The 16,933-nt window shown below is 34.3% G+C and overlaps 1 protein-coding gene across 12 annotated transcripts in view; it reads left to right on the top strand.

The window, feature by feature from the left end:
* PPP1R9A (protein phosphatase 1 regulatory subunit 9A) overlaps positions 1-16,933 on the top strand; it is a 434,558-nt gene that overhangs the window by 307,408 nt on the left and 110,217 nt on the right. For 7 of the 12 annotated variants that reach the window (XM_077123485.1, XM_077123509.1, XM_077123522.1 and 4 more), the window contains exons 6-7: positions 210-345; positions 5,277-5,342. In XM_077123485.1, the coding sequence (XP_076979600.1) occupies positions 210-345; positions 5,277-5,342 (202 nt within the window). The remainder of the gene's footprint in view (positions 1-209; positions 346-5,276; positions 5,343-16,933) is intronic. The other 5 variants (XM_077123518.1, XM_077123533.1, XM_077123543.1 and 2 more) reach the window with 1 other exon arrangement.

Below are 16,933 nucleotides of genomic sequence, written 5' to 3'. Positions count from 1 at the left end.
CCCTTTATGGTCTATGCCCGCAAAAATCTCTTCCATTGTTCAGCTAACCTTTCCTTCCACCTAGTCATGCCATGCCACGTGAAGTATATAGGTAGTATTATGTTCATGTGGTTTAATGGACTCCACTTAGATATTAAGTTTGATACTTTGCTTAGCACTCTTTTTTGCTAGAGAGTCAAATGATATTAGTTTCTTTAACCTCTCTACAGATTTGTTATTGGACGAGAAAAGCCAGGACAAGTGAGTGAGGTTGCCCAGTTGATAAGTCAGACCCTTGAACAAGAAAGGCGCCAGAGGGAGCTGCTCGAGCAGCACTATGCCCAGTATGATGCTGACGATGATGAGGTGAGTAGCACTTGCAAAGAAAAATAATAATTTTGCTACATTTCTTGCCTCTACTTTTCATACTTTATAAAACTGTCTCTACTATCTAATAGTTTGACAGATTCTTTAGTTTCTCAAGGAGGATGTCTATATTCGACAAAACTTCCACTCCAGAGAAAGGAAATATTACTTGATATTAACTTAAGAATCATGTAATGGTCTCCTATTTACAGTCTGAAGACTTAGGAACCAAATAAGCCTGTCTTTCACCACATTATTTTAAAGAAAAATGGGTAAAAACACTAAAATGTAAATAACAGTTGTCTTTGAGTGTTGGAATTAGTTGGTTTTCCTCTCCTTGCTTTATATTTGCTAGACTTTGCCACATGTTCTACAATAAGCATGTATTGCTTTTTTCAAAATATTTTAAGCAAAAAAGACACACATGCACACACACATACACACACATACAAAGTACCAAAAATTGCTGAATATTTCCAGGGCTGGGTTTTTCCCTCCCCCAGGAGGAGAAAATTCTTTGAATCTGTTCACTGTGATTTGTGCTAACATAATGCAGAACAAAACTTTTCCACAAGCTCATGTTTTATAGAGTAGGTACATATTGGGATAATTTTGTATCCTGCTGTCTATAGAAGATCAAGTAATGAAAAGAAGCTAAACCCTAAGTGAAAACAGCACTGTGGAACGCTTGTATGTTGTAATATAATACAGATGCTAGGTTTTTTTTGTTGTTGTTGTTGTTTTACTAATGTAAATGCCAAATGCACATTAATATAATGGGACAACATATTTTATTATAAACATGTTTATAAATGTGCATATGTTTCATTTGGCATGTCAAAAGATCTACCAACAATTTAATTTTAGCATTTCATATGCTATAAACATAAATAAATATTCAGATAAAACAAACATTCTCTTCTAGACCATCTGATATAAGCACAGTGGACCCTATGTCCAGTCTCTACATCTGAATATGTTTCCAGAACTTTTTAAATTTATAGCCAGAACATAGTAGATACCATAAATTTCACATCTTTATAGCCTGGGATGTTTTAACCCAAATGTATGTTAAGTTTTCTTGTGTTTGTTGTAAAATAAGGATGTTTCCTCCATTTTTTCAGTAGAAAATTAGAAGCAGTATATCAGTTTACTTTTGCTCAGAGTAAAAATTTAGAGACTCACTGTGCGACCAGATACTCTTAGACTTCTAATTATTTGATTTAGTTTGTTACTTGCAGAGTCCATTTGAAATTGCAAGTAATTTCTCATTATGCTGAGACATTGTGTAAGAAAATGTTATCTTGGATTTTGAAACTAAGGACAGTGATTTCCTGAAATATTTTAACTTGCATCTGTTACTCAGTTTTCAATTCTCTGCAGTAGTGTTTTGTGTTTTACCAGAGGCCATGACTTGCCTTTGTTACAAACCTGTCTTAGGATTGTATAATCATTCTATGCAGGTTTGCTTTTTTTTTTTTTTTTTTTTTTTTTTTTCGGAAAGACAGAGAGAAGGAAGGAAGGAAGGAAGAAAGGGAAACATTTTCTTGTTTTTATTGTATTCTGTTTCTCCGTATTTGTTACATGGGCTGGGGCCGGGAATCGAACCGAGGTCCTCCGGCATAGCAGGCAAGCACTTTGCCCGCTGAGCCACCGCGGCCCGCCTGCAGGTTTGCTTTTTAAAGCCTCACATACCCTCTTACTCTGCTTGAAAGGTTTGGGTCTGAAGGACCATGTGGTGAAAGTGAAGAGGCCAAGCTTTCTAGGCTCTATGCCTCAGCATCTCAGGTTTTAAAATGCAGAGATTGGCCTAGTGCTCTAAATTCTTTCTAGCTCCTAACATTCTATAAATCCATAAAATATGACATCAAGTCTAGCAAAGAAAAAGGGGAAATACAGACATTAAGGCTCCCTGAGTGAAATTTTTAGATCACATTTCACATACTTCTTCCAGTTATTTTGAGGAGTTGATCACATTCATCTCCAGAAGTTATAACTCAAGCTGCTAATAGGAGATAAAAGCTTTTTAAAATATATTTAAGAATTTTTGTCTAATTTAATAATGTAAGTGAAAAAAAAAAGTAAATGCATTACTCAATATTTATACTTAGGGGCCAATAGAATATTGCCTCTGGGTTTTTTGTTTGTATCTTTCCATAGGAATAGCAGATTTGATTGTCACCTGAGCAGATAATTTCAGTGCCAGATGCTATGTAAACTGCCTTTCCTACATGGTTTTATTTCATTTTTACATCAACCGGAAGGAGTTTTTTTCCTAGAATTGTAAGAACTGAGGTGGTTGACAGAGTTAGGATTGGAATCTCGGCTTTTTGCAACATACCGTGCTATTTGTTAATGGAGTGGAAGCACATTCCTGATGTATCTGCTGTCTTCAAGCAGACTCTGAATAACTGGGTAACAAAAGATGTCAGAAAGCGGATTCCTATTTTGGGTGATGGAGGTTCTTGTAGTACTTAGGTTCTGTGATTCTTTGTACTATATTTCTAATAATAGAGGAATTGGGACACTCGGTGAATTATTATACTCTAAGCAGCATTACACAGGAGCCATCTTCATAGCGCTTAAGGGGAAGAATAATTTAATAAGCAAATACTTTACAAAAATTAAAGTTTAGCTTCAAGTTAAACTTTTTCTTCTCTCTGTAAGTTGTAGAAGTTGGGTGCTATGTTAACAAATTCCCATACTTTATTGAAAGGATCAAGGAACCTTTTCCTTCATATCTAGCTCTCATCCTTCTCTCTGACTTATGTTTTTTCTCTTTCTGGTGTGTTATACACTGCATCACTGAAACATGTCCAAGTAAAACCAACTGTTAATTTTCTATACAAAGAAGAAATGAAAGCTGTACAAATAATGAAAATTCACTCCAAAGTAAAATTGTATCTATAATTCAATTTTTTACCAATAATGCCAAATACTATTTAATTGGTTGATTCTAATAATACGTCTCTATTCTATATTCTTTTAGTGTGTATTGCAGCAATAAATTTAATAATTTATTAATTTACATATCTTTGTTAGAGCAAGTTCTGAATAAGTGTAATTAATCTCTTGATTTCCCACTTTTCTTAGAATTTACAGAATCAGCTTATGACTTCAAAATTAGTATCATTTTTATTTGACATCATGCCCTCTGACATTCCCTGGACCAGCCAAGAAAACCTCTAATTAGATACAGGACAACCAAATTCATTCAACTAATTTCCAGAGCCAGCACTTAGACCAGCATTGTATGCTGAAGGATAGATAGCTTCCAGTTTTGATCAAATCATCCAAGGTTTATTATAACTTGGAGCTTGTCACATTGACAGAGAGGAATTGGCTACAGAGAAAATATCACAATGTGAGAAATATATCCCTAAGTTACAAAAGTATGGTGGTCCTCTTTCAGTACCACGTTTAGGAATAAGAACACCTTATTGTGCACTACTTATCCTTAGATAGTAAATAAGTATAAATCATAATCCAATAGAATTTGAAATTTATAACTTTCAAAACTCGATAAAAATGCTACTTTTTCTTTTTTTATGTCCCCCCAAATATTTAAACCAGAAGAGCTTAAAATAAGCAAGCAGCCAATTCAATTTTAGATTGCATTCCTGTTTCTGGTTTCTGTTCACAGTCTGTTAAATAGTCTTATTATTTTTTTAGAAGTTGAAATGGCTCTGCTAAAAGGCTGAAGAATAGAAGATTAAGAGAAAGGACACTTAAAACGGGGTGATGTAAATTTGAACAATTGAGAATGTAGATCTGAATTTTGTCGTGATTAGTGATTTTACTACTGGATTTATTAGAATTATTGTTCTTTTCTTATTTTTTCTTTTCTTTTTAACAATCTAAAAGGTAACCATGGAGGATTTGAATAAATCCCTCAGACAGTCAACACTATCCCACAGAATTCTGGGGGTATTGTGAATTTTTCAACTAGATTTTAATTTCAATAATAAATTTAACCTCCTGTCACACTTCATGGCTATCAATGTTTAGCCTTTCAGTAGTGGGAAAAGGTAATTCTGGTATATATTTTGTGGACTATGGAGCATGTATGTATGTTTTAGATATCTTTCTATCAAAGAGCAGTACGCAGTTTGAAACGCTGTAAGCTTAGACTGGAAAGGAAAAGTATAGTACCACCCTTTTGAGCTAGAAAATAGATATGGTTGTTTGAAATGAAGTCATCTATTATACATGCACTTTTAAAAGCATATGATTATTTTACTTCTTTCTTCGCTTAAAACATAATATTTAGTACATTGTAGAGCCTTTGATTATAGATGGCAGTTCAAAGTCTCTTTAGGCAGTAGTTCATAACAATGCTAATCATCACTCCAGAAATGTGACCCCTTCTCTGTAAAACATAATTTAATCTCTTTTACAATTTGATTTCATTATTGAAAATTAATATCATTATAACTATATCATGGCAACCTTAGCTTATTTTTAAATGAATACAATTTAGATCAGTTACCCACATGGATATGCACTTTTATTGCTTGTGTTAACGTATATTAATTAGGGACAAAAAATATTATGAAAGTTGTTGTTTGCGTAAGTATTAAAAGGTTTGTAAGATTATGATTTTCGTGTGAAAATCGTTGGAAGGATTATATTAAATTTGGTTCATGCTGTTTGCTGTTCCTAGTTGGAAGCAGCTTGTGCTAAATGAACAAGAGATTGTAATTATTGTGGATGTCCTTTTAATAATGTGAATTTAATAGTGTGAATTGACTTTATTCTGTATCTACAATATTGAGAAATATTGAGCAACTAAAAGTAGGGCACTTTTACCAAGCTGCAGCAATATTCTTTTAGTGTGTATTACAGCAAGCCCTGAATTTTCAGTGTTTTCTCTATCTCTAGCTCTGGAAGGAAGGACAAACTTCTTAAATTTTTGTTGTCAATTATTTTAGAGCACTGTGACTGAATTGCAAGGAGTCTCTGGCAACTGCAATAACAATAACAACTATTTCCTTAAGGTTTGTTATTTGAAAGAAATAATGCTTACCTGTACCTTCTTGCTTCATGTGTGAAATTAAATATTCTCTGTGTCTTATTAACTTGCTCTATGCTCTGAAGATCTTTTCTAGAGTCTGTATTTTGTATGTTCAACAGTAGTTTGAAAATAATCATTTGGAATAGCAGTGTTTAATTCTAAAATGTAATGCATATTTTAGGCACAGGTTCTGCAACTTGGGCCCCATTCCTAATGTTTACCCATGGATGTTTTTAACCCCTAACACTTTAAACTTTTGTGATTCAAATTAGAGGGGAAAAAAGATATACAACAACATATATTGTGTATATGTTTACACAATATAATGAATATATAGTAATTTATATTGTCTATTAAATCTAATTTCATTCTTGCAAACAATTGGTACACAATTCTTAATTTTTCAAGTGAAAGGCTAAACTTTAAAAAAAATCTAAATGCATGTGTTTACATTATAGCAATTCTTATTTACATGGGATTTATATGTTAGGCATACCAAAATGTCTAAAACTGAATAATGCTTATAAACATTATAAGAAGCATTATTACTTTTAAGTGCCAAGAGCAGAGATAGCAGAGCTTAAAAATGGGGAGTTAGGCATTTTGAAAGGGACAGTTTTTGGTGGTTAGATAATCCTGAAGAATAAGAGAAATAAATAACTTTTTCAATGATTTGTTCACTGACTCCAGTTTGACTGAATTTTAAAATCATTCAATTTAATTGCATTCTTATCGAAATGGTAATTGTTTGTCATTGAAACCCAGTGTTAATGAAGTGCTTGAAAAACATTCAGTTGAAGTCCTTATCCTAATGCCTAATCTACCCTAAGCAATGTAAATGCATGCACACACGCCTGTGTGTGTACACATACACACACACACACACACACACAGCATCCTCAGTAGGTGGTCATCCTTCTCTCCTTGAAGGGTCTTCTCTAGGAGTATTCTTGGTGTATAAAAACATTATTCATAACATGAACGCAGACAAGGAGATGGGTAATGTCAAAGGAAGAGAGGTTAGGATAGGAAACTTTCCCTAAGAAGTTCTGAAATGTAAACGGCATAGTGAGAAATTGTCCTTTCTACACTGGAGAATAGACGCTTACTATCCTTTGGGTCATAGGGACACCATATGGCCTCCCAAGCCTTTTCTGTTCCTGGTTTCTCTGCCTTAAATACATTGCCTGCACTGGCCCTTGTGTGTCTGCTTACTCGTTCTTGTTTACCTCTCAGGGCTCTGTTTGGCTTCATTACCTCCACAAAGCCACAGTGGACTATGTCAGCTGGGCTAGAGACCCCTTTTTTATGTTTCAGGAACACCATATGTATCTCAATCATTGTTTACCCATAGCATGTAATCCATCCAATGATACATTTCAATAGCTTATTGATATTTGATATACTTGGGATGAGCATAGCACAGGGGATATTAGAGGATGCCATGAAATTGCATCTAATTTAATCAGACAGAAGAGATTAAGGTGAAAATAGTAGAGTAGAGTCAAATGAGGAGAATAGAATTTAGTCCAGTCTATAATCTGAGATAGTAAGGGAAGAATTGTATGGAACACAGAAATCAAAAGAATGTCAAACTAGTAAGACTGCAGTTTGAAAATAGGAAAGCAACTGAATAAATAATCTGTTCTTACACTTTGGTGCTTTGGGATTCAGCACTTATGGGCTTTTGCCACCACATTTTAATTGTTTTGGAAGACTATGGAATGAGAAAATGGAAACTATCTTATAACCCTACATCAAAATCTGGATTAAAAAAAAAAAGGAAAGTGCATATTTCATCCCTTGAAAACATTTGAGACATTGTAAATAAGAACTTGCTGGCTCACACTGAATGTGACTTCTTTTTAGTCATAACTGAATAAAGTTGCAGAAAAAAACCAGGATGATTAAAATGACCTAAATGATGTCAAGGTAAATACTACATAGATAGCCATCTTTTCCTTTCCAGTTTATTTACTTCGAAATTGCCTTTTAAATCATAGAAACACATTTTAAATCATAGAGGTATATTTTCTTCAGCAATTAAAACTAAATGATGACCTGACCAAGAACTAATGTAATGTACTAAAGCTGCCTTATCATTGGAGCTTGCCGAGTGTGGTAAAAGTTCCATTCATTTTAAACTGATGATGATACTGAAAGAATGATAGCAACTAATTTATTTCTGAAATTCCAGTTCCCAAAGGGAGTTTTAAAAACTATCTTGAGGTAAAATCCACCTGGAGAGAAATGCACAGATTTTAAGTGTATAATTTGGTAATAGTTTTAACATTATATATTCATAATTCAGATTTTAAAATCAACTTTAATAAAGAATAATTTACATAAACTGAAACACATACTTTTGAGTGCATTTAAGTTAGCAGTTTGATGAGTAATCACCATCACCATCAAGATTCAGAATATTTCCATTACTCAGAAGTTACATCATAGAATTTTGCAATCACACTTAGCCCAAGGCAACCATTTGTTTTGTTTTCTGATACTATAGGTTATTTTTGCCGATTCTAGAATATTTGAATGATATTATAAAGCATATACTTTTCTATATTGGCTTCTTTCACCCATTGTAATGTCTTTGAGGTTTATCCATGTTGAACATTTATTAATAATTGTTCCTTTTTATTCTCTAATAAAATATTTCATTGTTACATTCATAATTTGTTAACCTATTTCCAGTTTTGGACAATTATTTTAAATGCTGAAAAATAGTGTTGCATTGTAGGGACATATCACATTTTGTTTGTCACCCACTACTGGACTCTTTCGGTGTTTTCAGTGTTTGCTTTCTATAAACATTAAGAATGCATGTCTTTGTGTAGGTATATGCTTTCATTTGTCTTGGGTAAATACCTATGAGTGGGTCATATAGTCATGTATATTTTGGCTTTTTAAAAAACTCCCTGTTTTTCAACCATGTTGCATTCCCGTCAGCAGTGCATAAGAGTTCCAATTGTTCCATTTCCTGACTTAACACTTGTTAAGGTGTGTCTTTAAATTTTCAACATTCTAATAAGTGCTTAATGTTTCTCATTATGGTTTGGGTTTTAATTTGTATTTTCGTAAAGACAAATGATGTTGAACATTATTTCATGTACTTCTTTGCAATCTGTATATCTTCAGTGAAATGTCTTCTCTGATCTTTTGTCCATTTTTTTTTGCGGTAGGGGATGTTTATATACTTATTTTTGCATTTTGAAAGTTCTTCCTATATTCTGGCTACAAGTTCTTTATCACATATGTGATTTGAAAATATTTTATCCTAGTCTTTAGCTTGTTTATCATCCTGTTAAAAGTGCCGTTTAGGGTGGGCCACAGTAGCTCAACAGGCAGAGTTCTCACCTGCCATGCCAGAGACCAGGGTTTGATTCCCAGTGCCTGCTCATGCAAAAAAAAAAAGTGCCTTTTAGAGAGTGTAACCTTTTAATTTTATAAAGTTCAATTTGTTAATTTGTTCATTTATGGACCATTCTTTTGGTGTCATACCTAAGATCAAATACAAAAATTAGGTCATAACAATTTTTACCAGTATTTTCTTCCATACGTTTTGTAGTTTTAGATTTTACATGTAGCTCCAGGATCCACTTTGAATTCAGTGTTTTATATAGAGTGAGATATGGATCAGGATTCATAATTTTTATGAGGATATCCAATTTTCCTGCACCATTCTGCTGCAAAGACTCTCTTTTCTCCATTACTAAGTAGTTTCTGTACCTTCATGAAAATCTATTGAGCAAATATGTGTGACTCTATGTCTGGACTTGCTATTCTGTTCTATTAATGCATTTATCTGTCTATGCCAATAGCATACAGTCTTGCTTAATGTAGCTTTTCTGAAATCAGATAGTCTTAAATTCTGCAACTTGTTATTTTTTAAGTTCTTTTGGAAACTTGAGTCCTTTGCATTTCCATATTTGTTTTAGAATCAGCTTGACAATTTTATAAAAAGGTTTTTTGGGAGTTTTATTACATTCTCACTGAATTTGGGAAAGAATTTACCTCTTAACAATATTATGTCTTCCAATCCATGATCATGGTATATCTGTTTATTTGAATCTTCTTCAGAATAATGTTTTATAGTCTTTTTTTGTACAGTTATTCCACATACTTTGTCATATTTAACCTTAAGTATTCTATAAGTTATGATAATACTGTATGGATATTGCTTTGTGTTGTGGTAGGCAAAACCCAGGGCACATTCCCATATGGGGTGCCTAAACTCCATCATAAAGTTGGAACCCCATGGGCTACACATCTCTATAGGATTAAAATAAATCTATCACTCAGGTAATTGCATTGAAAATTACCAGTGTCAACCTTGGTGCTGAGTGGAAGTGAAGAAAAAAATTTTCTTTGAGAAATTATAATCACTGTATGCAACTTTTCAATAGAAAAAGCTTATCCTTTTGGCAGAAATTAACCTTTATTCAAAGCCTAAAGAAAAGTTTCGAGAAATATGAGCCTCCATTTTCAAATTACAAAACTCACAGGGAAATTAAATACCATGAGTAAAGCAACACAGAAGGAAAGGTAGGTAAGAAGGAAAGGAGGAGTTAGGAGAAAGTGAGAGGAGGAAGGAAGGAGGACGAATGTGAGGGAGGGAGGACAGACAGAAGGAAAAACAAAATGAAGGAAGGAGGGATGGAGGGGGCAAGGAAGGAAAAAAAGGGCCCAAATCATTTAAGTATTAATTATACCAAACTGGAACAAATTATTCCAGTCACATATAACTTATTCAAGAAGATTTAAAAATAAAAGTCATACAACTTTGAGACCAAGAATGTAGTAAAATCATAAGGCCATATGAGCTGTATGAAATAATGAGGTATAACCTTGATATCAAACCTATTAATGATAGGCCCCTCCCATTCATAAAAATAATGCAAAATCACCCTAAACAAAATATTAGCAAACCATATCCAACGAAGTATAAAAAAAGAGATTATATTGTGGCCAGGTTGGGTTTAGCCAAGAATGCAAGTGTGGTTTAACATTAGAAAATCAGTTGTTACTTGCATTTGAAATCACATTGTAAGTCAAGGACAAGAAACAAAAAATATAAATTGGACAGGAAGAAAAACTGTTATTAATTCACAGATAATGTGGTTGTCCATTTAGAAAACCTCAAAGGATCTACAGATAAATTTTTAGAACATTTATAGAGGTTTAGCAAATTAGCTGGAGATATAATTATTTTAATAATTTGCTAAAACAAATACCATGAAATGGGCTTATTTAAGCAATGGGAATTTAATGGCTCATGATTTTGAGGCTATAAAGAAGTCCAAAACTGAGGCATCACTAAGGTGATGCTTTCTTCCTAAAAACTGTGGAGTTCAGCTGACAAACCTTGGGGTTCCACATGGCCAAGCACATGTGGAGTTATCTCATGTCTCTTCATGGTGCCATATACTTCCAACTTCTTGCTTCTCCCGTGGCTTTTGCCATCTTACTTTCTCTCTGCTTACAAAGGACTCTGATAATCCAGATTAAAGCCCAACCTAATTAAGTAGGGCCACACTTTAACTGAAGTGGTGTCTTGAAGAGGTCATATTTACAACAGATTCACACATACCAGAATACAAACTAAGACCAAGAAATATCCAAATAGGAGTACAAAATTCAGTCCACTACAATAATTTAAATAAAATATATATTTTAAACAGATATAAAACATAATTTATAAGTCATTTACAAAGCATCAAGAAATAAAAGATAGGCAAGATTTTGCCTAACAAAATGTAGGCAAAATTTCATGGAGGAAAATAAAATTATTGAAAGATATTTTTAAAAGCCTATATAAAGTTAAAGAGAAACCATGTTCACGAATTGGAAGACTCAGTATTTTAAATAAGTAAATTCTCTTCAAGTTGATTTATATATTCAATGCCATTCCAGTAAAAATAATCCCCAAGGATTTTTAAATGGAATTTGATAAGCTATTAGTCACATACACATGGAAGAAAAATGGACCAGAAATAGTGATATTTCACATACCTTAAAAAGCCAGAATTATCATAAAAACTGTAGTAATTTAGACTCTGGAACACAAATGAGTGGGAAAAAAATTATCAGTGAAACACAATAAGGAGCCCAGAAACAGGCCTTACATTTATGAAAATTTTATTTGTGACAGGTGAGATTCTGGACCACTTGAGAGATGTTGGACTTTTCATAAATATTACTGGGACAATTAGCTATTCAATGGAAAAATGGTGATACTGCGCCCATATTCAAAATTCCATTTCAGTCTATTGACTACTTAACAGTTAAAAGGAAAAGTATAAACATTCAGAAGAAAGACAATATGCAAGAATATCTTTATGACTTCAGTGTAGAAAAAGCTTACTTAAAAGATATACTTAAAGCAAATCTATAAAGGAAAGGATTGAGAAAATTTACTACATTAAAATTAAAAATGTCTGTTCATCAAAAAATACATTAAAGAAAATATCTTAAGGAAAGTGTAAAGACAAACCAGAAACTGAAAGAAAATATTTGAACAGTAAAATAATTGAAAGAGAGTTATATAAAAATACTCTATAAATCAGTTAGACTACATTAACCATGCAGGTGCTAAATTAAGAAAATGGAGCTTCAAAAGCCATAGAAGAAGCTTTTGTCCCTTGTTAGCCCCTTGCTAACCCCTTCCACAGCACAAGGTGGAGTCAGCTTGCACTCTCAATATGGTTCTCTGGTGGTGTTCCAGGGAGAGCAGAATGGCCCCTCTGTGCCTACTGGGGTGCACGTATGTGACTATCAACTATTGGGTGAATTGGAAAGACTGAGCTGGGAAATATGTCTCCTGCTCTCCCCCCCCAGAGTTTGTCCTGAAGGCAGAGAAGCTGTTTGCAGACAGCTGAGACAGTGTGAAAAGCAGTTAAGTTGAAACAGGCTGGGGCAAAGGATTACCTGTATTAAGTAATTCCAGAAGCCACCCAAGAGTGAGAGGAGGTGTATTCTAAGGGGAGTAGAGGTGGTGATCACTCAAACTTTGGTGGATTGTAAATGGGAAATTTGGGGGAACCTCTAATGAAAACAGGCCCAGGAGAAAAAACAGGGGCTATATCCCAGAGTAAAAACCTTAAAATACTAAAATGTACAGTATGCAACAAAAAAATACAAAAAAATCAAAGAAATGGAAATTGATGGCCTATCCAACTAAGATAAAAATCCAGAAACCATTAACAAAAAAGACCAAACTTTAAACTTACCTGACAAAGACTTTAAGATAATGATCCTCAGTATACTCAAGGAAATAAAGGAAAACACAGAGAAAGAACTAAATGCTGTGAGGAAAGCAATGAATGAACCATATGGGAATCTCTCCAGAGAAATATGGGAGCTAAAGAAAATAATAACTGACATGAAAAATGCCCTAGAGTGTTTCAATAGCAGACTGAAAGTGGCAGAAGAAATAATCAGTGGATTCAAAGACAACTGAAATGGCTAATGCTGAAGGGCCCTAAAATAAAAGAATAAAAAAGAGCAAACAGAGGCTAAGAGAATTGTGAGACACCATCAGACATAACAACATATGCATAATGGGAGTCCCTAAAGGAAATAAAGAGAGAAAGGAGCAGAAGTTAAAGAAATAATGGCAAAAAAAGTTCACAAGCTTAACAAAAGATAAGAACATACAAATTCAGGAAGCTCATTGAACCCCAAACAGGATAAATTCAAAGAGAACCACACCCAGACACATAGCAACCAAAGTGTCCAATGCTAAGGACAAGAAGGGAGTTCTGAAAGCCAATAGAGAAAAGCAAGAAGTTATGGACAAGGGACTCCCAAAAGATTGTGTCATTTTCTCATCAGAAACCATGGAGGCAAGAAGGCAGTGGTATGAAATATTTTACCATGCTGAGAAAAAGCATCAGACATCCAAGAATTTTATATCTGGCAAGAGTTTCTTTCAAAAATGAGGGGGAGTTTAAGACATCCCTAGTTAAACAAAAGCTGAGAGAATTTGTCACCACCAGACTGGCCCTGCAAGCAGTGAAAAAGGAAGTTCTTAAGACTAATAGGAAAGGACACTAGACAAATGGATCAAAGCAGCATAAAGAAATAAAGATCTCTAGTAACCACATAAATAATAGGAAACTATATGGTAATTGTGAATGCTAATCTCTAATAACCATATAGTTAATAGGAAACCAAATGGTAATTATAAATGCTAGTACATCATGTTATGCTGTTTGCTATGCAAGACCACTTGCTTCAAACTTGCTAAAATGCAAATATATAAAAAGTTTGCAAAATTGATGGTTTTGGACATATAATGCAAAATGATATACTTTTTAACAAGTTAAAATTTGTGGGCTATAGAAGGATATAGGAAAAGTGTATGTGTATGTTATTAAAAATAAGTTGGTGTTCTAGTTTGCTAGCTGCCGGAATGCAACACATCAGAGACGGATTGGCTTTTAATAAAAGGGGATTTATTTTGTTAGTTCTTCAGAGGAAAAGCAGCTAACTTTACACTGAGGTTCTTTCTTACATGGGAAGGCACAGGATGGTCTCTGCTGGCCTTCTCTCCAGGCCTCTAGATTCCAACAACTTTCCCCGGGGTGATTTCTTTCTGCATCTCCGAAGACGTGGGCTGAGCTGCAAGTGCTGAGACAAGGTATGCTGAGCTGCTTCTCATGGCTGTGCCGTTCTGCTCTGCTCTCTCTTAATCTCCCATTCTCCAAAATGTTTCCCCTTTTATAGGACTCCAATAAACCAATCAAGACCCACCCAAATGGGTGGAGACATGTCATCACCTAATCCAGCTTAACAACCACTCTTGAGTAAGTCACATCATCCAGGGAGATGATCTGATTACAGTTTCAAACATACAGTATTGAATAGGGATTATTCTACTTTTATGCAATGGGATTTTGATTAAAGCATGGCTTTTCTAGGGGGTATGCTTCCTTTCAAACCAGCACAACTGGTATGAAATAAAATATGATTGTTATAGATTTAGGATGTTAAATATTTACCTCATGACAACCACAATTAAAATGCATGAAAAATGTATACAGAAAGAAATTAGAAGGTTCTCAAAATGCTGCAATACAAAAAGCCGAATATATATGAAATAAGCATAAGCAGAGGAATAAAGAGTCAAAAACAATGTAAGATTTACAGACACAAAATAGCCAAATTACAAAAGAAAGTACTGCATTATCTGTAGTTACTTTAAATGTCAAAAGGCAGCAATTGGCAGAATGGATAAAAAACCATGATCTAACAATAAGCTGTTTATAAGAGACCCACCTTAAATTTAAAGACATACATATATGTTGAAAGTAAAAGGATTGAAAGTAAAAAGGATTACTACATGTATAATATATTATACATGTAGTAATCAAAAGAGTATAGGGACAGCTATACTAATATCAGATCAAATAGACTTTAAGTCAAAAACAGTTACGATAGACAAAGATGATCACTATATACTCATAAAGAATTGATCCAATAAGAATACTGCTGGTTTGAAACTATTATGAACCCCAGAAAAGCCATGTTTTAATTCTGATCCAATCTTGTGGGTCCAGACCAATAGGGTGGTTTAGGGTGGGAAAGTTTGATTGGATTTATTCCAGGGTGATTGACCCACCCAACTGGGGGTATAACCTTTTGATTGAGTTACTTTCCATGGAGATGTGGTATACCCGATTGTGGGTATGGTCTTTGTTTAGGTTGAGATGTGACACTGCCCATTCATGGTAGTCCTTGATTAGCTTATTGGAGTCCTTTAAAAGGGTAAACATTTTGGAGAAAATTCAGAGCCAACATGAGATCCAGACATTTGGAGATGCAGGAAAAAAATGCCCCCAGGGAACTGTTTGAAACTAGAAGCCAAAGACCCCAGCACATACCAGCCACATGGCTTCTCAGCTGACAGAGGTATTCTGGACTCATGGACCATTCTTGAGTCAAGGTACCTTTCTCTGCATTTCTTAGTTTGGATATTTTTATGGCCTTACAACTTTAAACTTGTAACTTAGTATTTCCTCTTTTTAAAAGCTATTCGTTTCCTGATATATTGCATTCCAGCAGCAGTTAGCAAACTAATACAAAGACATAACAGTTAATTAATGCCTATGCACCCAACAGCAGAACTCCAAAATAAAGGAAACAAATATTGACAAATTTGATGAGCAAAATAGACAGTTGTACATTAATAGTAGGAGATTTCAATATACAACTTTCAATAATGGATAGAACATCCAGACAGAAGATCAATAAAGAAATAGAAGACTTGAATAATTCTCTCAACCAACTAGACCTAACAGACACGTACAGAACACTTCACCTAACTGCAACAATATAGACATTCTTCTCTGGTGCACATGGATCATTGTCCAGGATAGACCATATAAATAATAAAAACAAGACTCAATACATTAAAAATATTAAAATAATATAATGTATCTTCTCTGAGGAATAAAGCTAGAAATCAATAACATGGAAAAATGAAAAGTTTACAAACGTGAAAATTAACTGGTATACTCTTAAACAACTGCGGGTCACAAAAGAATCACAAGTGAAATTAGGAATTATCTTGAGGTGAATGAAAACAAAACCACAGTATACCAAAAGGTATGGATTGTAGCAAAGATAGTGCTAAGGGGAAATTTATAGCTCTAAATTTTTATATTTAAAAACTAAGAAAGATATCTGTTTTAGTTCGCTACAGCTGCCAGAATGCAATAACCCAGAGATGGATTGGCTTTTGTAAAGAGGATTTATTTAGTAACAAATTTACAGTTCCTTAGAGGAAATGCACCTGACATTCCTCTGGGTAGCTCTATCACATGGGAAGGCACAAAGCAACATCTGCTGGCCTTCTCTCCCAGCTTCTGGGTTCATACAGCTTTCCCTGAGTCATTTGCCTTCAACATCTCCAAACATCTGAGTCTGTGTTGGCTCTGAGCTCTGAGCTGAGTGTGCTGGGCTGCTGAGCTATTTCTCTCTCTTCTGACTCTTCCTTTTAAGCCTCCAGCTAATTTAATTAAATGTCGCTCATTGCGAAAAGCATTTCCCCCTGCACATGCTGTTTGTTTATGTCCACAGCAACAGAAAATTGGGCAGCATCACCTGGCCAAGTTGACACCTGAACCTAACAACTACAATCTCAAACCAAAGACCTTATTTCAAAAATGAAGGCTCTAGATGTCTACAGGAAACACATCTTAGACCCAAAGATAAACATAGCTTGAAAGTGAAAGGTTGGGAAAAGATATTTCATGCAAATAACAACCAGAAAAGAGCAGGAGTAGCTATACTAATATCCAACAAATTAGACTTCAAATGTAAAACAGTTAAAAGAGACAAAGAAGGACACTATCTACTGATAAAAGGAACAATTAAACAAGAAGACATGACAATCATAAATATTTATGCACCGAACCAGAATGCCCCTAAATACGTGAGGAATACACTGCAAACACTGAAAAGGGAAATAGACACATATACCATAATAGTTGGAGACTTCAATTCACCACTCTCATCAATGGACAGAACATCTAGACAGAGGATCAATAAAGAAATAGAGAATCT

Source organism: Tamandua tetradactyla, chromosome 1 (genome assembly GCF_023851605.1).
Source record: "Tamandua tetradactyla isolate mTamTet1 chromosome 1, mTamTet1.pri, whole genome shotgun sequence".
NCBI lineage: Eukaryota > Metazoa > Chordata > Mammalia > Pilosa > Myrmecophagidae > Tamandua > Tamandua tetradactyla.
Note: the sequence above shows the minus strand (reverse complement) of the source record. Positions and strands in the feature narration are given on the sequence as shown.